The sequence below is a fragment of the Scyliorhinus torazame genome, chromosome 14, assembly GCF_047496885.1.
Source record: "Scyliorhinus torazame isolate Kashiwa2021f chromosome 14, sScyTor2.1, whole genome shotgun sequence".
Classification (NCBI taxonomy): domain Eukaryota; kingdom Metazoa; phylum Chordata; class Chondrichthyes; order Carcharhiniformes; family Scyliorhinidae; genus Scyliorhinus; species Scyliorhinus torazame.
The window spans coordinates 60,823,488-60,849,721 of NC_092720.1; the positions used below are offsets into that span (position 1 = coordinate 60,823,488).

General features: G+C 53.7%; 1 protein-coding gene across 3 annotated transcripts in view; it reads left to right on the top strand.

Moving 5' to 3' along the window:
- Nucleotides 1–26,234, top strand: part of ecel1 (endothelin converting enzyme-like 1) — a 218,075-nt gene that overhangs the window by 36,617 nt on the left and 155,224 nt on the right. For all 3 annotated transcript variants that reach the window (XM_072474279.1, XM_072474277.1, XM_072474278.1), the window contains exon 2: nt 225–293. In XM_072474279.1, coding sequence (XP_072330380.1) covers nt 225–293 — 69 coding nt within the window. The remainder of the gene's footprint in view (nt 1–224; nt 294–26,234) is intronic.

The window sequence follows — 26,234 nt, forward strand, 5'->3', positions numbered from 1 at the left end:
ATGCGCATTTTAAGATTTTTACTAATAATGCCTGCCAGCACAGAGTTAGCAATATAAGATCCAAAGCATTGTTTATCTTTTGAATGTTCGCTAATATTAATTGGTTTTGTTCAAACATCCACTTAAAACAAAAAGAAGAATCTTTCCCTTTGGAACAAAGCCATATTTGACATTCTAGATTAATAGATGTGAAAGTGAAATTCGTTTGTTACCGTGTTTTATAGATTGACCAAGATGGACTCACACTGCCAGAGCGTACACTTTATTTTGGGCAAGATGAAGAAAGTGAAAAGGTAAAGCATCCATAAATCTTTTTGGTGTATTAAAACATAAATGAAATAATCAGAAGAAATCTACACGTGCCACTTAATTTCAGCTGTGGTTAAGTAGGTATACAAATTAGATCAGATTGTACTCGGATGATAAGTTAATCAGTAGAATAATACTGTGCATTTCCAAGCTTTAATTTAGAGAGTGAATGGTGCAGCGACTTACAACATTTTCTTACCTCAATTGGGATGTGAACTCAGATACAGACAATAGGAATGCAATCATTTCACATCCTTTGCACATCTTTGAGGAATTGCCTATTTTGATAGCTTTCAGTGAAAAGGCCTGTGAAAATGTCACCATGATGTTCCATGTGTTGCATTTGCTCTCCTAGTCCCTTATATATCTGTACTTGTACCATTGCTCCGGTTAATTTTCCCTAGCTAAAGATTCTTCAGCCATGAAATTGGTCTTCCAAGTGCCACTAGAGCTGGCCCAGTCTGTGTAATGCCTGTGTAGCCATACTAGCATTCACCAGAAGCATCTAGAATGGGCAGGTCATTGACAGAAAGAAGAAATGCAGAAGGGGAAGGTTAGTTTGAAGGAAGTGGGTTGGGTGGAAAGCAAGAGTTTGATGGTGACACCATCTGCTGTTTGCCCTTCATGTCAGATAGCAGGATGAGAGTGAAGTGGGATATGAGAAAGGGTGTGAGGCAGGAAAGTACCATCATCCTCAGTGTTCTCAGTGATGTCACAGCCATCCCCATGGAGCAACGCACTGTCTCCAGAGGGCCCTGGAAAGGCATGTTTGTTAGTCTCTGGTCAGTTGTTTGCTATTCCCTGCTGTTATGAAGCACCTTGTCCTGCAAGAGAGAGAAAGGAATTGCCAACGAGTGTTTTACAATGTTTTCGGTGATATACTTGCCATGGTTGAATAACTGTCGGTATGTGGAAGCAAAGAGAAATGGTTGTGAGTGTATGAGGGCAGAGTTAGAGTTTCTGTGCAGCATTTGTCCTGATTGCTGACGAGTGAATAACAGGAATGTGCTTCAGTTAACAACGTGAGAGGTTTGAGGCACCATGGGTAGGAGATGCCATTCAAGGGTCTTGACCACTTGTGAGAGGTCACTGAATTTTTGCAGACATTGCAGCCTCAGGGCTGGACTCCAGGAACTGATTCCTGACTACCTGTTCCCATTCCTTTCTCAAGATATTACTTGAGGACCTCTGGGGAAACATGGCGGCCGGGATTCTCCGACACGGCGCCGGGTCGGAGAATCCCGGGGGGGCGAGAATCGTGCCCCGACACCAGCCTCCCTATTCACCAGCGTTGTTTTTTGGGTGCCGGCGGGATCGCCTCCACGCCGGTTGGCGGCCGTTGACAGCGGCCCCACCCCCCTGGCGATTTTCCGGGCCCCGATGGGCCTAGTTGCCGATGAGTTTGGCCCAGTCCCCCCGGCGTGGATTACTCACCTCACACACGGCGGGACCTGGAAGGTAAGTGTGCAGGGGCCTTCCTGGGGGGGGGGGGATCCAACCCCGGGAGGTGGTCCCACGATGGCCTGGCCCGCGATCGGGGTCTATCGATCGGCGGGCGGGCTGGTTCCGTGGGGGCTTACTTTACTCCGCGCCGGGCACCTGTAGGGCTCCGCCATATTGCCCGGGGGCTGGCGAAGGGAATGCATGTGCGTAAATACGCCGGCCGTTCCGCACATGCGCGAGATCACGCCGGCCATTCTGCGCATGGGCGGACTCGCGGGGGCCGTTCCCCACCGGCTGGAGCTGTGGGGACAACTTCGGCGGCAACCTAGCCCCCTAGAAAGGTGAGAATTCCGCACTTTCGGGGGCAGTTGACGCCAGAATCGTCGGCACCGGTTTTCCCGCTGGCGTGGGGGACATAGCCCCATTTTTAGAGAATCCCATCCGGCATCTTTCCTCCTTTCCATCTTGTTTACTAAGTCCTGCAGCACCCCATCTGAAAACTTGGGACTCTTTTCTTTGACCTATTGCTTCATTTACTGAGCTTTACCTTTAAGCCAAACCTCGCAGAGACTGGTGCATTTCTGTTGCACGTAGCTTCTCTTTAAGAGCTCTAGGCTAGTTATGTGTTGACCTTGATCTGCAAGCGCCTGGGCCCCCGTTGAGTGTGCAGCTAGTAAATGGCACGTTTTGTGTTTGGCTGGATGTTCAAATCATTTAGATGTGCAAGAAGTATAACATTTACTGCATAATTACACCCACAAAGGGCCTTGTTAAATATTTCCCCCTTTGTGTTCAACTTCCTGATATTAAAATTTTGGAACAGAGCTGCCTATATCTTCTATTAGTTCATTTGAAGAAGCCAACTGCACAGATTTGGGATGTCTCTCCCCACCACCCAGCCTGCAGTCTCTCCGGACTGAGAGACCCCTAGAATGCTGAATGCTGCTTCCGTGCTAACTCTGTTGCACTCAGAGTAGACCAACCGGGCCTGTTTGCCTGGAATCACCTCAGCTCACTGAGCTGCTTTGGATATGCTTGTGTTCAGGGATCATTTATTCCCATTGCATCTGACAGCAATCGGTCAGTGTGTAATAAGGAAAATGATTTTCATACTTGTACAGCTCTTCAATCTACCACGTTTCTAGTTTTTGTTCAAATGTTTAGGTATTAACTAAACCTTGTACAGCCAGAATCACATCAATCAACTCACAAGCGTAAATGTTGTGTTCTCTAGTGTAACATCAACAACTTGCCATGCAAAAAATTAAAAATCTCAACGGCAAGAGCAGTTCTAACTCGCAGCAAATGCTGAAATGCTCCTCTGCAGCAAAATCAGGGCCCATGACGAGGCAGTACCACAAACCGCCACCAGATGTTTACTCTTGCAGAGAAAGTGCTTAAACATTTCTCCAGTTTTAATGAATATAAATCTTTAAATTGTTGATGCCGCTTGTTTTTTCTGTTGTATTTAGTAATTTGTGAATAAATAGGTCAGCTTGTCAAATTCAGTCACGCAACATTTAGGGCGCGATTTACTGCCTCATGTGCCCAACTTGGTGGCGTGATGAGGCTGTTGAATCTCACTGAGTGGGACACAGATCAGCATATTTAAATGAGCCGTTTGGCTCATTTAAATCTGCCTGCGCGGATTCTCCCAGCATCTGGTGACGAACAGCCGCACCAGCGCGGTCTGGACTAGGCGCTGTTTAGTACTGGCCTTCACAAACGTGGACCTGGGGGATTTCCCAGGCATTTTAGGTGGTCGAGGACAGGGCAGGGTGGCTACCTGGCTGTCCCACTGGCTTCTGGGCACCTTGGCACTGCCAGGGGTGCCAGGGTGGCACTGCCAGACTGGGGCACTGTCAGAGTACTGGGGCGGCAGTGCCAGGGTGACCATGTGTCAGGGTGACACTGCCAAAGATCAGAGCCTGAGGAGGTCCATGCCCTTGAAAGAGGGTTGAGGGGTTTATGAAGGGTGAAGAGGTGAAGGTCAGGTATGAATGGGCTTCATAAAGGTTGGGGGTCCTAAAAGGGGGAAGTCCCGAAAAGGAGGTGGGGAGGCCTGAAAAGGGGGGGGGGCCCTCAGCACTCCCATAGCGGGGTGTCCTCACTTGGGGCGTGTAGCGTAGTGCCCATATGTATTGGGGGTGGGGGGGGGGGGGGGGGGGGGGGTGGGTGACATTGCTAGTGGGTGAGCGGGGGAGGGGAATCCTCAAGCTCACTTAGAGATCAGGGCACACTTTCAAAATGGCAGCCCGATCTCTGAGGAGCCGGTGTGGCGGCGGGTTCGGCTCCCCAATGATGCAAACATTTCTAAGTGTGGACATGATGGGGGAGAAACCCCCCATGCACAGAAAAGTGTGATTGAATAGTGGTGTGGATCCCACCCAAAAAGCAGGTGAGAAGCATCTTGCCAAGCGCACCCAAAATGACATTTAAGGTGCGGTTTCATGGAAAGGTTTCTCAGTGCTCAAGCAGGAAGTGCCGTGAGCTTTCCGACGCCCGGCCTGACGAGACCCTCACGCTGAAAATGACTGTCCCACCGGCTGATTCACTGGGACAGCGCTTGCCAGCCCCCAGCTAAAAAAGGAGAGCAGCACTTAAACCGGTCCTGCACAGTCAACCCCACACAGCTGAGAGCCATGCAACCGAGGAGACCGGCCCCACAATTCGGGGATGCCAACCTGGCTAGATTGTTGGACGCGGTCAAAACCAGATGGGATGCCCTGTTTCTCGGAGGGGCTCAACGGGCCAGCCACAGGGCAGCCAGTGCCACATGGGAGGACGTGGCAGCCCCCTCAGCTCGGGGAGTGCCACCTGGGAGGAATGGCAGCCTGTGCTGCCACTGGGCTGCACGGGTGAGTTACCCCCCAGCCCCCAATACTCGTCATCCCCCCCATATTCCCCATTGCCTCCCATACTTCCATCCCCCCCATACTCACACCTCCGCCCCGCGATGAACGAAGCATGCGGTTCACGATGCCCTCTCTCAGTCCTCACAGGAGAGGTTGACACACAACAAACGGGAGAGGGCATTGGCGGGTGGCGGGGTGCCGACATCAGAGTCCTCATCCCTCTACAAGGAAAGGGCCCTGGAGGTCGCAGTGTGGCCTGAGGACCGATCTATCACCGACCTAGAGGTTGGCGTACGGCACAGAGGTGAGCTTCCACTAGCCCCACCTAGATTACCGTCACAAGTGAGTTGTTAATGCCGTGCAAACTGAACTATCCCTCCCACGGACCATGTGTCCATTCTTCCATGCGATCCTCATCCGACGGTGCCGTCCCATCTGACATTGTTCCCTCCCCCGGCTCCGATGAGAACACCTTGGAGGGGAGTTCCAAGGAGACCACTGTATTCACGGCACAGCTGTCACCTCCACCCTCCACCAGCACAGAGACAGTAGTGGACAGGCTTCTGGGGCACATCCTGGTGAGCACCACACAGCTGCTGATGTACATCAGGCGAAGGCCGGAATGCCCAGACGAGACTGTCAGAGGTATACTGGATCCCAGGACCCAGCTGGTTCCCAGTCCGATGCTGAGCCTCTGGACCAGGTTTACCCGGAGTTGATGCAGATGCTAGGGTGCAGCCGAGATATTCAGAGGGAAATGTCAAAAAGGCTACGGGTGCAGGAGATAGCATAGAGGCCAACACTGCTAGATTGATGACCGCAGGGGAGAGCCTGGTGTATGACGATGGCAGCATGAGTGGAGGTACCCAAGGCATGGTTCAGTCGGTGCTGGCCATGGCTGAGTGCCTTGACAGCATGTCCGAGTCGCTGGGGGTTCGTGTCCCAGTCCCACGTGGACCTTGATGAGTCGCTGCGGAGCATATCCCAGTCTCAGGTAGGCCTTGTCGGGGTGCTCCAGAGCATGTCCCAGTCACTGAGGAGCATCACTGAGGGCGTTGACACCATGCTCCAGACATTGGGGAGCCGCCAGGGCTAGCAGATCCAGGTTATGGAGAGGCAGCTGGGGCTCAATCCAGCTGTCCCCCCGTCCCAAGGTGAACCCAAGAGCCCTATGGCCATCATCCGGGAGGTGGGGCACTGGGTGCTAACACGGAGCCACCCTACAGAGTGGCCACCACCAGCTCCCTTGAGTTCCACCCCCCTGACAATGGCGAGTCTCGGAACCCGGAACGGGGTAGCACAGCGGGACATTTGCCGCTGGCAAGTGGGCCAAGCCCTTCTGGCCCCAGGGCCCCGAGAGGATGCCTGCCAGGGGCATCGGAGGCCATTGGGCACAGTAGGCAGCAGGCTGCCTCCACCTCTGATGTGCATCATGGGGACACAGCTCAGCGGTAGAGCAGGTCGAAGATCACTGAGAGGGCATGGGGTGGGGGGGGGGGAGGACGCGATGAGGGGGAAGGAGGGGTGTGGGAGGTGGGGCGGCATCATTAGGGGATTGGGGCAGTTGGGGCCACATATGTATAGAATTTCTAAAAGTTGCACTACAACCGTGGGCAGCACGGTAGCACAGTGGTTAGCACAGTTGCTTCAAAAATCCAGGGTCCCAAGTTCGAATCTGGGCTTGGATCACTGTCTGTGCGGAGTCTGCACGTTCTCCCCGTGTCTGCGTGAGTTTCCTCCGGGTGCTCCGGTTTCCTCCCACAGTCCAAAGATGTGTAGGTTAGGTGGATTGGCCATGATAAATTGTACCTCAGTGTCCAAAAAAGGTTGGGTGGGGTTACGGGGATAGAGTGATGGTGTGGGCTTGGGTAGGGTGCTTGAGCCGGTGCAGACTCAATGGGCATGGAGCTCCAGGGAGGGAGGGGAGGGGAAAAGCTGAGGGATGGTGGTAGGGAGGGTGGGAAGAGGGGAGGGAGGGAATAGGGGAGGGGGTTTGATGACGGACGAGGCCACATCCTTTGTGAAGAGGGAAACGATGAGGGGTTCCCTGGCCCTCCGGACTTGCCGGACCCTCGCTGCTGCCTGATGCATGATCAACTGCACAAAGACTAAAGTTGGGTACAACTGTGGCTTTATTACAGTCAGATGCGTGGCCTCCTGCTGCAGCTGGCGAAATGGCAGGGCACTGGAGGTCATGCATATTTATACAGTTCTCCCTGGGCGGAGCCAGCCGGCAGGAGCTACCGGCGAACCTGTAGTGCAGGTCCTACCTTACATCTCCTATTACAGTGGTTCACCACATTCACCCCCTGTTAAAAATGAGTCTGGCGGGGGTGACGTGAAACTATATACCAATTAGTGCAATTATGTACAGTGGTAGGGAAAGAAAAGTCCATGTTGACGGTCCGGTGTCCGTCAAAGGTTCAGCCGGTCCGGTGCTTTGGTGCTTCGTTGGGAGCGGCGTAACGGTAGCGGGGAAGTCGGTGCTGGCGGTGGTGGAGGTGGCACCGATGACGGTGGTGGCGGTGCTGATGCTGGCCAGTCATCGGGGAGCTCCGGGAGCGTGCAGAAGTCCTCTTCGTCCTCTTGTGCGGAAAAGGGGGGGGTGCTCTGGTGGGGTCAATATTGGCGGCGCGGTGGGAGGTGGGGGTGGGCGCATTGGTGGGGGTGTGTTGGGGTGGAACCTGAAGGTGCCAGGTCCCTGAGTGAGACAGTATCTTGGCAGCCGTCGGGGAACTCAAAGTAGGCATATTGAGGGTTGGCGTGGAGCAGGTGAACCCTGTCCACCAAGGGGTTTGCCTTGTGGAGTCGGACGTGCCTACGGAGAAGGACCGGTCCTGGAGCAGGGAGCCAAGTCGGGAGCGACACCCCGGATGTGGACTTCCTGGGGAAGGTAAAGACACGTTCATGGGGTGTGTTATTAGTGGCGGTGCACAATAGTGACCGGATGGAGTGTAGAGCGTCAGGGAGGACTTCCTGCCAGCGAGAGGCTGGGAGGTTCCTGGACCGTAGGGCCATCTGGACGGCCCTCCAAACCGTCCCATTCTCCCGTTCTACTTGCCCGTTCCCCCGGGGTTGTAGCTGGTCGTCCTGCTGGAGGCTATACCGCTGCTGAGCAGGAACTGACGCAGCTCATCGCTCATGAATGAGGATCCCCTGTCACTGTGGATGTAGGCGGGGAAACCGAACAGAGCAAAGATGGTGCTGAGGGCCTTGATGACGGTGGCAGACGTCGTATCGGGGCATGGGATGGCGAAGGGGAATCTGGAGTACTCATCGACCACACTGAGAATGTACGTGTTACGGTCGGTGGAGGGGAGGGGCCCTTTGAAATCCACGCTGAGGCGTTCAAAGGGGCGGGAAGCCTTCACCAGGCGCGCATGGTCTGGCTGGTAGAAGTGAGGCTTGCACTCCGCACAGACCTGGCAGTCCCTGGTGACTGTCCTTACTTCCTCGATGGAGTAGGGCAGATTGCGAGCTTTGACCAGATGGCACAATCGAGTGACCCCTGGGTGACAAAAGCTGTTGTGTATGGCCCGGAGTTGGTCCACTTGTGCGCTGGCACATGTACCTCGGGAGAGGGCGTCTGGGGGCTCGTTGAGTTTACCGGGGCGATACAAGATCTCGTAATTATAGGTGGCGAGCTCGATTCTCCACCGCAAGATTTTATCATTTTTGATCTTGCCCCGCTGTGTGTTATTGAACATGAAGGCTACCGACCGTTGGTCCGTAAGGAGAGTGAATCTCTTACCAGCCAGGTAATGCCTCCAATGCCGCAAGCTTCAACGATAGCTTGGGCCTCCTTTTCGACGGATGAGTGTCGAATTTCAGAGGCATGAAGGGTGCGGGGAAAGGTTGCCACGGGTCTGCCTGCCTGGTTTAGGGTGGCGGCAAGGGCGATGTCTGAAGCGTCGCTTTCTACTTGGAAAGGCAGTGACTCGTCCACTGCGGCATCCCGGCCTTGGCGATATCTGCTCTGATGCGGGCGAAAGCGTGTTGTACCTCGGCCGCGAGGGGGAATTGGGTGGACTGGATGGGTGGGCGGGCCTTGTCCGCATAGTTTGGGACCCACTGAGCGTAGTAGGAAAAGAACCCCAGGTAGCGTTTGAGGGCCTTGGGGGAGTGGGGGAGGGGAAGCTCCATGAGGGGGCGCATGCGGTCGGGGTCGGGCACGAGAAGTCCGTTTTGGACTATATAGCCGAGAATGGCTAACCGGGTCGTGCTGAACACACACTTCTCTTTGTTGTAGGTCAGGTTGAGAAGAGTGGCAGTGCGGAGGAATGTATCGAGGTTGGCATCGTGATCCTGCTGGTCATGGCCGCAGATGGTGACATTATCTAAGTACGGAAAGGTGGCCCGCAAACCGTATTGGTCGACCATTCGGTCCATCGCTCTTTGGAAGACCGAGATCCCATTTGTGACACCGAAAGGGACCCGAAGGAAGTGGTAGAGGCGACCATCCGCCTCGAAGGCAGTGTATGGCCGGTCCGACCTCCGGATGGGGAGCTGGTGGTAGGCGGATTTCAGGTCAATTGTTGAGAAGACCCGGTACTGCGCAATCTGATTGACCATATCAGATATGTGTGGGAGGGGGTACGCGTCGAGCTGCGTGTACCGATTGATGGTCTGGCTGTAGTCCACGACCATCCTGTGTTTCTCCCCAGTTTCAACCACTACCACTTGGGCTCTCCAGGGGCTGTTGCTGGCCTCAATAATACCCTCCTCAAGCAGCCGCTGGACTTCGGACCTGATGAAGGTCTTGTCCTGGGTGCTGTACTGTCTGTTCCTATTGGCAACAGGCTTGCAATGCGCAGTTAGATTGGCAAAAAGGGAGGGGGGATCGACCTTGAGGGTCGCGAGGCCGCAAACGGTAAGGGGGGGTAAGGGCCCGCCGAATTTGAGGGTGAGGCTCTGGAGATTGCACTGGAATTCCAGGCCCAACAGGAGTGCAGCGCAGAGATTAGGAAGGACATAGAGGCGGAAGTTACTAAATTCTATGCCCTGGACCGTGAGGGTGACTGTACAAAAGCCTCGGATTGGGACGGAGTGGGATCCGGAGGCTAGCGAGATCCTTTGATTGGCAGGGTGGACCGCGAGGGAGGAGTGCCTTACCATATCTGGGTGAACAAAGCTTTCAGTGCTCCCGGAGTCCAGCAGGCATGAGGTCGCATGGCCGTTGATTTTAACCGTCGTTGACGCGGTGGCCAGGTTGTGCGGGCGAGATTGGTCCAGCGTCATCGAAGCAAGCTGCGGATGCTTCAGGTGGCGAGCGTGTGCGGTTCCGATGTCGGGGTGTCCGGGGACCCTGTGAGGAACACGATGGCGGCGCCCATGGTGCGTTCATTGCGGGGTCGGGACAAGATGGCGGTGCCCATGGTGCGCACATTGCGGGGTCGGGACAAGATGGCAGCGGCCATGGGGCGCACGGGCCGAAGGGGGACAAGATGGTGGCGCCCATTGGTTGCACATGGACCCGGGAGGAGAAGATGGCGGCTCCCATTGTGTGTCTGGCGTGGGGGAGGGAGCGATAGCGGGTGCGATCGCAGCGACTGCGCAGGCCTGGCACACAGCCGCGAAGTGGCCCTTTTTACTGCAGGCTTTACAAACTGCAGTGCGGGCCGGGCAGTGTTGGCAGGGGTGCTGCTGCTGACCGCAGAAGTAGCAGCGGGGACCCCCGGGGTGCGCGGATCGGCATGCGGTGCAGGCGTATTGCGAAGACAGGGCCCCGGCTGAGGAGGTCGTCCGCGGGGTCCAGGAGGGGTAGGAAGGGGTAGAAGGGTAGGCAGCGCAGTGGGAGAGGTACGATTGTACGTTATGGGATGCGCCCGTCATGGAGAGCGCCAAGGTTTTTGTCTCCGCCAGTTCGAGTGTGGCCCCTTCCAGCAATCGTTCTCGGATGCGGTCCGACGCAATCCCCGTCACGAAGGCATCGCGCATGAGGAGATTCGCGTGTTCGGCGGCCGTGACGGCCTGACAGTCACAGTCCCGTACGAGTGGGATAAGTGCCTTCCAGAAGTCTTCGATGGACTCACCAGGTAGTTGCGAGCGGGTGGCAAGTACATGCCTGGCGAAGAGCGAGTTTGCCTTCTGCTTGTAGTGTTCTTTGAGGAGTTCCATTGCTTTTGTGTAAGTCGTGGCATCTTGGATCAACGGGAACACGCTGGAGCTCAGTCTGGAGTACGGGACGTTTATCTTCTGAGCCTTCGTTGGCGCGGGGTCCACAGCGTTGATGCAGGCCACGAAACATGCTCGCCAGTGAGTAAAGTCTTTCCTGGCGTCGGGCGAGTGCGGATCCAGCTGCAGGCAATCGGGCTTAATTTGGATATCCATTCTGTGGAAAATCTGACTGTAATAAATTGATGCGCAATCAATTGCACAAAGACTAAAGTTGGGTACAACTGTGGCTTTATTACAGTCAGATGTGTGGCCTCCTGCAGCAGCTGGCGAAATGGCAGGGCACTGGAGGTCATGCATATTTATACAGTTCTCCGTGGGCGGAGCCAGACGGCAGGAGCTACCGGCGAACCTGTAGTGCAGGTCCTACCTTACATCTCCTATTACAGTGGTTCACCACACTGCCATCTGTCCTTCAGCCACCGGCTGATCCTATGGGTCCTCCTGGGGATCGTCTTCCAGCCCCTCCTGGTCCGGTACCTTCTCAACCTGGTGTCATTAGCCAGTTCCTCAGCGGGTACCCCATATCCCCTAAGAGCCAGCCGCCTATCCTGGGGTGCTCCTCGAAGAGGTGGGGAATGTCGGACTGCCCCAGGATGTAGCTGTCATGCACACTCCCGGGAAGCGTGCACACACGTGCATGATCTTTATGTAGTGGTCGCACACGAGCTGGATGTTCAGGGATGTGGAAACACTTCCTGTTGATTGAGGGCACTCGCAGATGGCCCGGTGAGCACAAGGCGACATACGTGCCATCTATTACCCCCTGGACCTGGGGCATCACGGTGATATTGGAGAATCCTGCTGCCCGGGCATCCTGTTAGGTCTGGTCCATGTCAAAGTTTATATATCATGTGGAGATGCCGGCGTTGGACTGGGGTGAGCACAGTAAGAAGTCTTACAACACCAGGTTAAAGTCCAACAGGTTTGTTTCAAATCACTAGCTTTCGGAGCATTGCTCCTTCATCAAGTTTATACAGTTTGCTGCCAGGGCAAACAGGGCATCTGTGATCTTGCGGACTGTAGCTTGTGAGGTGCCGCACAAGTCCCTGCTTGAGCCCTGGGATGACCCTGAGGCGCAGATGTTCAGGGCTGGGAGACCTTGACGGACAGCGGGAGTGGGTATCCTCCTCCTCCACGTGGTGCCAAGTCCACAAGGACATGGCACAGGCACCGCACTGTCTTCTTGTTGAGGCGGAGTCTCCTGCAGGACCCGTCATTTGCTCGAAGGACCAGCGACGCCAATACATCCTGGGTTGTTGCCGGCCTCCTCCTCTGTGCCCTCCCTGGCCTGATGAGTGGCCAGGTCCTCAGGGTGTGGGGCGGGCCCCTGCATATGTGCCGCCATCTGGAGCCTGTATCGACGCTGCTGACCCTCCGCCTTCTCCAGCGTCTGGCCCCACGGCCTGCCAGCAGCACCATGAGGGCTGCCTCTGCAGGGTCCAAGATATCATCCATTCTGAGTAATATCTGTAAGGATTAGAGAGGGTGTCCCTGGCACAGGGGCCCAGCTCCCGGGTGTTCATATGTTGGCTGCTGCATCCGTGGTGTTGCCTCCGCAGTGTTCTGCCACAGTGTTCATGCATCAACTTCTGATTGGGATGCTAGGCAATAAATCACTCTTGCTACATTGCACGCCTACCCATGGGAATCCACCAGGGAGCTGTGCACTGCTCACTTAACTATGATTGCCAGTTCCCTATTAGCAATGGCCTTCAGCCGCCCGGTCAGAGGCCTCTGCGGTCAGTAGAATTTACGGTGGGGCGAGGGCTGGGGTTACCCCTGGAATGGGAACACACAATTCCCAGGGGTGGCATGGCGGACCCGCGGGCACTGAGCCACCCATCTTCTTTCCTCCCCGCCAGGCCATGGGCGGGAACCCCGAGTGACCCGCTCTGGGTCACTGTCCGTGTGGAGTTTGCACATTCTCCCCGTGTTTGCGTGAATTTTGCCCCCACAATTCAAAGATGTGCAGGGTAGGTGGATTGGCCGCGCTAAATTGCCCCTTAATTGGAAAAAATTATTTGGGTATAGTAAATTTATTTTTAACAAAAGAAATGTTTTCGTTGAATTCCGTCCTTAAAATGTAAGGCTCCTAATTTTGTCACAGGACTGATAATTCTTATAACCAGCAAAGAGAAATGTCTTTATTGGATCTATTATTAGCCTTCTGGCATAACGTCACACAAAGTTACAAAATATTTTCAACAACTTTTACATTATTCATGTCAGGAAGCAAAAGCATGATAACTGATTTTTAGTACTTTACTAACACAAGATTAAGAATCAAAAGTATAGGAATTCACAAATATCCCAGTAAGTTATTCCAAATTAGTAACAGCAGTAATAGAAAACATGATATTAATATACACCTGTTATGCAATTTCCTATCTATTGCACATTTAACAATATGTGTGAAAATCTTGCTATGGTTTGCTCAATCACATCAAGTTGCATATCTGAGGCCTTCAAAAATTTCGTTTTGTAAAATATTACTGTAAAATATGAAAGCTGCTGACGGTGTATGGAGGTTACTTGTATGGCTGCACGAGAGTGGAGGATTATTTAATAGAACATTTCTCAGGCAGGATATTCCGATTGGAATGTCCTGCTCCTAATCTAGGCTAATATTCCAGTGCAGTAATGAGGAGGTCAGCTAGCATCTTCTGGATGAGACCAAGACACTGTCTGCCCTCTCAGGTGGACGTAAAGATAATGGGCCTGGTTTTCCTACCGTGTTGCCCCCGGCGCTGATCCTGTTGGGTGGGAGTATCACGAGAGGCCAAAAACAGGCCTTGCGCCAGGCTCAGAACTACACCTGATCTGTGGCACCCAGAACAAACTGGATCACGCCCTCGCAGCCGTGATCCAGGTAATGATTAACATAGGATGATTAACATAGAATTTACAGTGCAGAAGGAGGCCATTCGGCCCATTGAGACTGCACCGGCTCTTGGAAAGAGCACCCTACCCAAGGTCAACACCGCCACCCGATCCCCATAACCCAGTAACCCCACCCAACACTAAGGGCAATTTTGGACAGTAAGGGCAATTTATCATGGCCAATCCACCTAACCTGCACATCTTTGGACTGTGGGAGGAAACCGGAGCACCCGGAGGAAACCCACGCACACACGGGGAGGATGTGCAGACTCCGCACAGACAGTAACCCGAGCCGGAATCGAAACTGGGATCCTGGAGCTGTGAAACAATTGTGCTATCCACAATGCTACCGTGCTGCCCCCAATGATAGTAATGATAGTAATGGCTCATTCAAATATACACAGCCGGGTTGAGGCCACATTCATCCGGCTCCCAGAGTCACCAGCCGCGACAGTGAGTCCTCACTCGAGCATTGATTAGTACGTGTCTGCACAAACTGAGACCAAGCATGGTGGCCACTCCAACGTCTCCGATGCGATTGGAGGCTTCCGGATAGTCGGGGACAGTGCAGGGCAATGCTTTGCCTCCTGGCATCAGGGCACCCAGGCATCTTGGCAGTGTCAGGTTGGCACTGCCAAACTGTCAGGGCCTGAGGTGGCCATTCCCGTGAAAGGGGTGGTGAAGGGGAATATGAAGGGTGAGGGGCTGGAAGGGGGGAATATGAGGAGACATTTTGCACTGATCGCCACAAACAAGGAACAGCCAGAGTGGCACTCGGAGGAGCCTCCCTGGAGGAGACGTCATGAAGATTGGGGAAATGAAGGAGGGTGTCCTGAAAGGGGGGGCTAAAGAGGGGAGGGGGGAACTAAAAGGGGAAGACCTAAAGATGGCGAGGCCCTCAATGCCCCCATAGCAGGGTGTGCGGTGAGGGGTGGGGGGTAATCGCTATGTCTATGGGGAGTCATGATGTCTGTGAGTATGGGGGACCCTAAAGCTCACTTTGAGATCAGGCCACCCTTTCAAAACGCCCCCCCCCCCCCCCCCCCCCCAAACCTCTGAGGGACCAGACTGGTCGGCGCGTTAGTTTGCACTGCAGAAAGAATTTAGAAGTGTGGGCTTGACTGGTAAGAGACTCCCCAAACCCCCCAAAAATGACTACGGGCGCGATTTACTGGCCACGTCCTGCCGGATCCTGGACGGGACACAGCCGGTAGATCCCGGGAGAGGCATCTTGCGGGATTCCCAATGTCGGAACGCCTCGCTAGATCTAACCAGTTCTCCTGAGATGTTGCGATCCGAATCTCGCCTACAATGGGCGGGACCCAGTCTCGCACACCGTTAAGTGAGTTTAAAAACTCACCGCTGGATCGAACGGCTACCCAACATCTATTGGCCTTGCTGAGGAGAGCCCAGTCGGGTGTCGTTTTGCACTGGTCCCCACAAAGGGGGTGCAGCCAGAGTGGCACTTGGAGGGGCCTCCCAGGCAATTAGAGGCCCCAAGGTGTCCCTCCATGGGCAGGGTGGCACCCTCACACTGCTGGTGCCACCCAGGGACCTTGGCACTGCCAGCCTGGCACCCTGGCAATGCCACTGTGGCACCTTGGCAGTGCCACCTGGGTGCCAGCTTGGCACTGCCATGGTAAATCAGGTAGCACTACCAGGCCAGATGGGGTGGTGCCAGGGTGGCACTGCCAGGCTGCCAAGCTGGCCTTTTTCCCATGCCAGGGATTGAGCCTGGGAGTTTCCTGCTCATGTGAACAAAACACAAAGAACAATACAGCACAGGAACAGGTCCTGCAGCCCTCCAAGCCTGCGCTGACCATGGTACCTGCCTAAACTAAAACCGTCTGCACTTAGAGTCCGTATCCTTCCATTCCCACCCTATTCATATATTTGTCTAGATGTCCCTTAAATGCCACTATTGTACCCGCTCTCACCACCTCCCCAGGCAGCGCGTTCCATATATTTACCACCCTCTGTGTAAAAAGCTTGCCTCGCACATCTGCTCTAAACTTTCCCCCATGCACTCTAAACCTATGTCCCCTAGTACTTGACTCTTCTACCCTAGTACGAAGTCTTACTACACAAGGTTAAAGTCCAACAGGTTTGTTTCGATGTCACTAGCTTTCGGAGCGCTGCTCCTTCCTCAGGTGAATGAAGAGGTATGTTCCAGAAATACATATATAGACAAATTCAAAGATGCCAAACAATGCTTGGAATGCGACCATTAGCAGGTGATTAAATCTTTACAGATCCAGCGATGGGTAACCCCAGGTTAAAGAGGTGTGAATTGTATCAAGCCAGGACAGTTAGTAGAATTTCGCAGGCCAGATGGTGGGGGATGAATGTAATGCGACATGAATGAAACTCCATCTTCTACCCTAGGAAAGAGCATCTGACTATCCACTCTGTCCTTGACACTCATAATCTTGTAGATCTCGATCAGGTCGGCTCTCAACCTCTGTCGTTCCAGTGAGAACAGACCGAGTTTATCTAACCTCTCCTCATAGCTAATGCCCTCCACACTAGGCAACATCCTAGTAAACCACTTCTGTACCCTCTCCAAAGCATCCACATCCTTCTGGTAGTGTGGCGACCAAAATTGTACACAATATTCCAAATGAGGCCTAACTAAGGTCCTGTACAGCTGCAACATGACTTTCCAATTTTTATATTCAATGCCTGAACGATGAAGGCCAGCATGCTGTATGCCTTCTTGACCACCTTATCCACATGCGTTGCCACTTTCAGTGATCGGTGGACATGCGTGCCCAGATCTCTCTGCCTGTCAATACGCGCAAGAGTTCGACCATTTATTGTGTAATTCCTCCATGTATTGGACCTTCCAAAGTGCATAACCTCATACTTGTCCAGATTAAACTCCATCTGCCATTTCTCCACCCAAGACTCCAACCGGTTTATATCCTGTTGTATCCTCTGACAATCTTCTTCACTATCCGCAAGTCCACCAATTTTTGTGTCGCCTGCGAACTTACTAATCAGACCAGCTACATTTTATTCTAAATCATTTATATACACCACAAACAACAACGACCCCAGAACTGATTCCTGTGGAACGCTGCTAGTCACAGCCTTCCATTCAGAAAAGCACCCTTCTACTGCTACCCTCTGTCTTCTGTGCCCAAGCCAGTTCTGTATCCAACTTGCCAGCTGTCCTCTGATCCCATGTGACTTCACCTTTTGTACCAGTCTACCAAGCGATACCTTGTCAAAGGCTTTACTGAAGTCCACGTATACAACATCTACTGCCTTTCCCTCATCTATCATCTTTGTCACTTCCTCGAAAAACTCGATCAAATTAGTGAGGCACGACCTCCCCTTCAGAAAACCACGCTGTCCATCACTAATAAATCCATTTGTTTCCAAATGTGAGCAAATTCTACCTCTAAGAATCTTTTCCAATAGTTTCCCTACCACTGACATAAGGTTCACCGGCCTATAATTTCTTGAATTATCTCTGCTGCACTTCGTAAACAATGGAACAACATTGGCTATTCTCCAGTCCTCTGGAACTTCACCTGTAGCCAATGGGGATACAAAGATTACTTCAAGGCCTCAGCAATTCCTCCATTGCCTCCCTTAGTATTCTGGGGTAGATCCCATTAGGCCCTGGGGACTTATCTACTTTAATGATTTTTAAGATGCCCAACACCTCCTCCTTATAGGTGAGTTGGGGGAGGCAGTCTGGGAGTCGCATTTATGGTTCGGAAGATTGGGACGGCATTTAAAAATGGTGTCCCGATCTTTCCTGCATCAGTGCAGGAAATGTGTCTGAGTGCAACCTCCGTGGAGCAAGTCCTGCCATGACTCGAAAAAAAGCCAAAGTGCCGTTAGATACTGAAGTCGTTCCGGGAAGGACCCTGCTAATCCCATCCAGAACATACTTTTTTTTAGTTAAATCGGGCTCTAAGTGTGAGTGAGTACGTGTTTGGGTCTCACCCAAAAAGCCGACGGAAACACCTTCACCAAATGAGCCCAAATGACTCTTAGGCCGCAAGTCAACAGAAGTTCAGTTTGGGAGCCTTTGGTGGGTGTTTCTCGGCTGGCGTGTTGGCGAGATCGCAGCTTGTATTTCCCCTGTGGTTGTCCCCCTCTCGAACAGATATACCCCTTTGGATACTGTCGGGGGGGATAGCCTATCAGGGGAAAACAGCAGCAGCCAGAGCAGTGGCACCACGGCTGGCTCTGATGTTCAGAAGGGAGGGTCAAAGCGCAAAAGAGTAATAGTTATAGGGGACTCTATAGTCAGGGGAACAGATAGGCGCTTCTGTGGACGTGAAAGAGACTCCAGGATGGTATGTTGCCTCCCTGGTGCCAGGGTCCAGGATGTCTCCGAACGGGTAGAGGGAATCCTGAAGGGGGAGGGCAAACAGGTAGAGGTCGTTGTACATATTGGTACTAACGACATAGGCAGGAAGAGGCATGAGGTCCTGCAGCAGGAGTTCAGGGAGCTAGGCAGAAAGTTAAAAGACAGGACCTCGAGGGTTGTAATCTCGGGATTACTCCCTGTGCCACGTGCCAGTGAGGCTAGAAATAGGAAGATAGAGCAGACAAACACGTGGCTAAACAGCTGGTGTAGGAGGGAGGGTTTCGGTTATCTGGACCACTGGGAGCTCTTCCGGGGCAGGTGTGACCTGTATAAGATGGACGGGTTGCATCTAAACCGGAGAGGCATAAATATCCTGGCCGCGAGATTTGCTAGTGTCACACGGGAGGGTTTAAACTAGTATGGCAGGGGGGTGGGCACGGGAGCAATAGGTCAGAAGGTGAGAGCGTTGAGGGAGAACTAGGGAATATGGACAGTGTGGCTCTGAGGCAGAGCAGACGGGGAGAAGTTGCTGAACACAGCGGGTCTGGTGGCCTGAAGTGCATATGTTTTAATGCAAGGAGCATTACGGGTAAGGCAGATGAACTTAGAGCTTGGATTACTACTTGGAACTATGATGTTGTTGCCATTACAGAGACCTGGTTGAGGGAAGGGCAGGATTGGCAGCTAAACGTTCCAGGATTTAGATGTTTCAGGCGGGATAGAGGGGGATGTAAAAGGGGAGGCGGAGTTGCGCTACTTGTTCAGGAGAGTATCACAGCTATACAGCGAGAGGACACCTCAGAGGGCAGTGAGGCTATATGGGTAGAGATCAGGAATAAGAAGGGTGCAGTCACAATGTTGGGGGTATACTACAGGCCTCCCAACAGCCAGCGGGAGATAGAGGAGCAGATAGGTAGACAGATTTTGGAAAAGAGTAAAAACAACAGGGTTGTGGTGATGGGAGACTTCAACTTCCCCAATATTGACTGGGACTCACTTAGTGCCAGGGGCTTAGACGGGGCAGAGTTTGTAAGGAGCATCCAGGAGGGCTTCTTAAAACAATATGTAAACAGTCCAACTAGGGAAGAGGCGGTACTGGACCTGGTATTGGGGAATGAGCCCGGCCAGGTGGTAGATGTTTCAGTAGGGGAGCATTTCGGTAACAGTGACCACAATTCAGTAAGTTTTAAAGTACTGGTGGACAAGGATAAGAGTGGTCCGAGGATGAATGTGCTAAATTGGGGGAAGGCTAATTATAACAATATTAGGCGGGAACTGAAGAGCATAGATTGGGGGCGGATGTTTGAGGGCAAATCAACATCTGACATGTGGGAGGCTTTCAAGTGTCAGTTGATAGGAATACAGGACAGGCATGTTCCTGTGAGGAAGAAAGACAAATACGGCAATTTTCGGGAACCTTGGATGACGAATGATATTGTAGGCCTCGTCAAAAAGAAAAAGGAGGCATTTGTCAGGGCTAAAAGGCTGGGAACAGACGAAGCCTGTGTGGCATATAAGGAAAGTAGGAAGGAACTTAAGCAGGGAGTCAGGAGGGCTAGAAGGGGTCATGAAAAGTCATTGGCAAATAGGGTTAAGGAAAATCCCAAGGCTTTTTACACTTACATAAAAAGCAAGAGGGTAGCCAGGGAAAGGGTTGGCCCACTGAAGGATAGGCAAGGGAATCTATGTGTGGAGCCAGAGGAAATGGGCGAGGTACTAAATGAATACTTTGCATCAGTATTCACCAAAGAGAAGGAATTGGTAGATGTTGAGTCTGGAGAAGGGGGTGTAGATAGCCTGGGTCACATTGTGATCCAAAAAGACGAGGTGTTGGGTGTCTTAAAAAATATTAAGGTAGATAAGTCCCCAGGGCCGGATGGGATCTACCCCAGAATACTGAAGGAGGCTGGAGAGGAAATTGCTGAGGCCTTGACAGAAATCTTTGGATCCTCGCTGTCTTCAGGGGATGTCCCGGAGGACTGGAGAATAGCCAATGTTGTTCCTCTGTTTAAGAAGGGTGGCAGGGATAATCCCGGGAACTACAGGCCGGTGAGCCTTACTTCAGTGGTAGGGAAATTACTGGAGAGAATTCTTCGAGACAGGATCTACTCCCATTTGGAAGCAAATGGACGTATTAGTGAGAGGCAGCACGGTTTTGTGAAGGGGAGGTCGTGTCTCACTAACTTGATAGAGTTTTTCGAGGAGGTCACTAAGATGATTGATGCAGGTAGGGCAGTAGATGTTGTCTATATGGACTTCAGTAAGGCCTTTGACAAGGTCCCTCATGGTAGACTAGTACAAAAGGTGAAGTCACACGGGATCAGGGGTGAACTGGCAAGGTGGATACAGAACTGGCTAGGCCATAGAAGGCAGAGGGTAGCAATGGAGGGATGCTTTTCTAATTGGAGGGCTGTGACCAGTGGTGTTCCACAGGGATCAGTGCTGGGACCTTTGCTCTTTGTAGTATATATAAATGATTTGGAGGAAAATGTAACTGGTCTGATTAGTAAGTTTGCAGACGACACAAAGGTTGGTGGAATTGCGGATAGCGATGAGGACTGTCTGAGGATACAGCAGGATTTAGATTGTCTGGAGACTTGGGCGGAGAGATGGCAGATGGAGTTTAACCTGGACAAATGTGAGGTAATGCATTTTGGAAGGGCTAATGCAGGTAGGGAATATACAGTGAATGGTAGAACCCTCAAGAGTATTGAAAGTCAAAGAGATCTAGGAGTACAGGTCCACAGATCACTGAAAGGGGCTACACAGGTGGAGAAGGTAGTCAAGAAGGCATACGGCATGCTTGCCTTCATTGGCCGGGGCATTGAGTATAAGAATTGGCAAGTCATGTTGCAGCTGTATAGAACCTTAGTTAGGCCACACTTGGAGTATAGTGTTCAATTCTGGTCGCCACACTACCAGAAGGATGTGGAGGCTTTAGAGAGGGTGCAGAAGAGATTTACCAGAATGTTGCCTGGTATGGAGGGCATAAGCTATGAGGAGCGATTGAATAAACTCGGTTTGTTCTCACTGGAACGAAGGAGGTTGAGGGGCGACCTGATAGAGGTATACAAAATTATGAGGGGCATAGACAGAGTGGATAGTCAGAGGCTTTTCCCCAGGGTAGAGGGGTCAATTACTAGGGGGCATAGGTTTAAGGTGAGAGGGGCAAAGTTTAGAGTAGATGTACGAGGCAAGTTTTTTACGCAGAGGGTAGTGGGTGCCTGGAACTCACTACCGGAGGAGGTAGTGGAGGCAGGGACGATAGGGACATTTAAGGGGCATCTTGACAAATATATGAATAGGATGGGAATAGAAGGATACGGACCCAGGAAGTGTAGAAGATTGTAGTTTAGTCGGGCAGTATGGTCGGCACGGGCTTGGAGGGCCGAAGGGCCTGTTCCTGTGCTGTACATTTCTTTGTTCTTTGTTGTTCTTTGTATTCAACGGCACTTAGTGCCAAAAATTAAGCCCCTGTGAATCTTGATATTACTGGCTCCCTCGCCGTCTGATTCGCAGGAGGAACAAGAGGGAGATGCTTTTAACGTTCCTTCAGTACTCGCTCACTGTTAATACACAAGCATGGCAGGCCTGCTCCTTGCTTTGGTGATGCTGACCTGATCAGGCTTCTCGATGCTGTGGATGAGAGGCGAGTCACCCTGTTCCCTCGAGGGGGCCGGAGAACCAGCAGCAGGATCAGCAATGTCGCCTGGGAGACAGTGGCACCTGCAGTGAATGTGGGCAGTATGACCAGGTGGACCGCCGTCTAATGTCGGAAGAAGACAAGTCACCTCCAACGATCGGCAAGGGTCAGTTACCACCTCTGTCCTGGCATCAGTTCCGCCTGCCACCCCTCAACATCCCAAACTGACTCCTTCCCCCCCAATTGACTGGCTGACATCTCACACCCTTACAACATCCATTCGCCAAGCTTGTTCCTCAGAACTCCCTGGCACTACCAGCACACCCCTTCATTTCCAGGTGAGGTGCCCTCATATGACACCTCCAATAGACCCCCCGACCCATCAACCGTGCGGCTCACCATGCCCTCTCTTTGTCCCCACAGGAGAAGATGGCCATAATAAGTGTGAAAAGGTGAAGATGGGGGGTGGAGTCCCAGAGATCCAAATCCCCAACCCCTATGAGGAATGAACCCTGGAGATTGCAGGCTTGCCTGAGGAGAGAGCAATGACCGGCAGCAAGGTTGGCCTGCTTCAGAAAGATGAGGATCCACTGCCTCTTCACCCAGATAACTTGTTTCAAGTGAGTTGTTCATGTCCTATTAAATTAACCTTTCCCTTTCACTGATCACGGGCGTCATTCTCCGACCCCCCGCCGGGTCGGAGAATCGCCGGGGGCTGGCGTGAATCCCGCCCCCGCCGGTTGCCCCCCCCCCCCCCCGCTGGATTCTCCGGCCCGGATGGGCCGAAGTCCCGCCGATAAATTGCCTGTCCCGCCGGCGTGGATTAAACCACCTTTTGAACGGCGGGACAAGGCGGTGTGGGCGGGCTCCGGGGTCCTGGGGGGGACGCGGGGCGATCTGGCCCGGGGGGTGCCCCCATGGTGGCCTGGCCTGCGATCGGGGCCCACCGATCCGCGGGCGGGCCTGTGCCGTGGGGGCACTCTTTCCCTTCCGCCTCCGCCACGGTCTCCACCATGGTGGAGGTGGAAGAGACTCCCTCCACTGCGCATGCGTGGGAAACTGTCAGCGGCCGCTGACGCTCCCGCGCATGCGCCGCCCGGAGATGTCATTTCCGCGCCAGCTGGCGGGGCAACAAAGGCCGTTTCCACCAGCTGGCGGGGCGGAAATTCCTCCGGCGCCGGCCTAGCCCCTCAATGTTGGGGCTCGGACCCCAAAGATGTGGAGCATTCCGCACCTTTGGGGCGGCGCGATGCCCGTCTGATTGGCGCCGTTTTGGGCGCCAGTCGGCGGACATCGCGCCGTTTCGGGAGAATTTCGCCCCACATGTCCATTGTCTTGTAGGATCTCCATCTAGTGAGGCCAAGCCATCCGGAGTACCCCCCCCCCCCCCCCCCCCACCCCTCCCCGAGTCTTAAAACATTCAGGTGCTTGCAATGCGTGGCACCGAGGCCAACACTGCTAGGGTGGCGGCCACAGTGAAAAACCTGGGCCACGACATCTGCACCTTGAGTGATGTCCAAGGCATGGCTCAGTCTGTGACGACCATGGCTGAGGGCCTCGATATCATGCCCCCCCCCCACAATCCTGATACCGGCGCATCTGAACGGCTGTGGGCAGAACAGGTTGGCATGGCGACACCTGGGCCTCCAGCTCCAGGCCCACCAGAGGATGTCCGCCACAGGAGAATGCGGAAGGCAGCAGGCTCCCTCCACCTCTGATGTGCATCCCGGGGATACACCTAGACGTACCACCAGACCACTGAAGGTCAAGAAGAGTGAGGAACACTGAGTGGGCACTGGTGAGGTCACTATCTGTAGCTACATGGAGTGGAAATCTGACACAGTAAAATGTTCACCATTAAAACATGTCATACCTCAGACTTGTGAAGCCTCTACATCAGGCCTATGTGCACCCCCACCCCATGTTCCCCCGCCCCATGCCTTGCCCCCCTCCTTGGGCACAGTGGTCCAAGATCAAAAGCCCCCGGTGCAGACTCCGTTCAGAGGATGGGTGTGAGCAGAAAGACAGGAGTCAAAATTTATCAGATCCTGAGGAGCACCAGAGCTCTGCTCACAGCGAGTGATCATCACTCGCCTGCTTTCTATGGTGAGCCGCTGACAATAGCAACACAAGCCATCATCCTGGAGTGATGGTACAGCGTGGTCGGGGTGGGGGCAGTGTGATGGGGGCAGGGGGGTTGGGGGAGGGAAATGGGTGGGGGGAAGGGAAATGGTGGGGGGGGGAAATGGGAGGGAAGGAAATGGGGTGAGGGGGGAATTGGGGGAGGCGGGTTTCAGCTGATGGAAACTGCCGACGATGAGGACCTCCCTGGTCCTCCTTGCATGTCGGAACCTCGCTGCAGCATGTCCCCCATCTTCCGGCTCCTCCTTGGGCTCGTCCTCCAGCCCCTCCTGGTCCGCTTTCTCCTTAGATGAGGCTGCATTCCACCCCCCACCCCGCCCATCCGGCCTCATATCTGTGCCAGATTGTTGAGGGGACAGTAGACCACCACAAAGCGGGAGATCTCGTGGTGGGGTGTACTATAGTGCACCACCAGACCGCTCCAGGCATCGGAACCACATTTTCAGCAACCCTATGCACCGCTCAATGCCAGCACGGCTAGCAAAGTGGGCCTTACTGTATCGACTCCCCACCTTGGTCTCAGGCCTCTGCACCAGCGTCATTAGCCATCTCCTTAGCAGGGATCCCTTGTCCCCCACGAGCCAACCCTCCATCTTGGAGATACTGGAAATCTCCAAGTGCCCCAGGAAGTAGCTGTCTTGCACGCTTCCAGGGTAGCAGGCACACATGTGCATATTTCTGAGGCGGTGGTCACATAAAATCTGACCATTCAGGGAGTGGAACCTCTTCCTGTTAACATAGGGCATTCCCTGATGCCCCGGTCGCTCGCATGGTGACATGTGTGATAGTCACCACTGTTGTATTATATTATATATATGGGTATTACGATAAGGCCCCTGTACCACAGGTACAGGGGTAGATCCCTGCCTGCTGGCTCCGCCCAGGAGGCGGAGTATAAATGTGTGTGCTCTCCGAACAGCAGACATTTCGTAAGCTGCTGTAGGAGGCCACACATCTCTGTGTAATAAAGCCTCGATTACATTCTACTCTCGTCTCGTCGCAATTGATAGTGCATCAATTTATTACACAGAGATTTTTCAGAGATGGACCTCCGCATCAAGCAGAATCGCCTGCAGCTGCATCCTCAAGCAGACAACGCCAAAAAGGACTTCCAACATTGGCTAGCTTGCTTTGAAGCATACATCGGGTCTGCGCCAGGCCCATTCTCAGAAGCACAGAAGCTCCAGATTCTGTACATACGGCTGAGCTCCAACATTTTTTCCCCTCCTCCAGGACGCGCCTACCTACGCAGAGGCCATGGCACTACTGAAGGAGAATTACGCTCAGCAGACCAACAAGATCTATGCCAGGCACATCCTATCCACGCGGCACCAACTTCCTGGTGAGTCTGTGGAAGATTTCTGGCGTGCCCTGCTCGCCCTGGTGTGAGACTGTGACTGCCAGGCTGTTTCGGCCACTGAACATTCGAACCTGCTAATGAGAGACACGTTCATTACGGGCATAGGGTCTGACTACATCCACCAGCGCCTCTTAGAAGGGGCCACGCTTGACCGCGCGGTGACCAAGAAACTAGCGCTCTCGCTCACCTCACGCAACGTACAGGCTTATTCCTCCGACCGCACGGCCCACCTCCCCTGTGCATCATGGGCCCCACCAGCGGCCACCCCATCGTGGACCCCATCAGCGACCGCCCTCAGCCAAACCCACGCCTGTGCCGTCCGGCAGCCAACCAACCCTGGGGGACCCAAGTGCTACTTCTGTGGACAGACAAAATACCCCCGGCAGTGCTGCCTGGCGCGGTGCGTGCTCTGCAAGGCCTGTGGCAAGAAGGGACATTTCGCTGCAGTGTGCCAGGCCTGCTCAATCGCCGCTATTGTCCCAGCACCCCCCACATGCAGCCAGTGGGCGCCACCATCTTCCCCTCCTCAGACCACGTGCAGCCAGTGGGCGGCACCATCTTCCCCTCCTCAGACCACGAGGGCGGCGCCATCTTGCTCCACTCACAACATGTGCGACCCGTGGGCGCCGCCATCTTGCTTGCTTCAGAACCAATGGGCACCGCCATCTTGCCTGCCCCAGGACACGTGCGGCCCATGGGCGCCGCCATCTTACCTGCCTCAGGACCCCTGCCCGTTGGGCACCTCATTGGGCCGCTCATCGCCTGCAACTGCCGACGAGGCGTCTCGCCTCGGTCACGATCGACCAGTCTCAACCGCACAACCTCGCGACCGCTTCGACAAAGGTGAAGGTCGACGGGCACGAGATATCCTGCCTTCTGGACTCCGGGAGCACTGAGAGCTTCATCCACCCCGATACGGTAAGGCGCTGCTCCCTCGGGGTACACCCCATTAACCAAAGAATCTCCCTAGCCTCCGGACCCCTAGTCCGTGGCGATCTGGGGGTACTGCATCGCCACCCTCACCATCCAGGTCATAGAGTTCAGCGGCTTCCGGCTCTATGTCCTCCCCAACCTCTGCGCTACCTTGCTACTCGG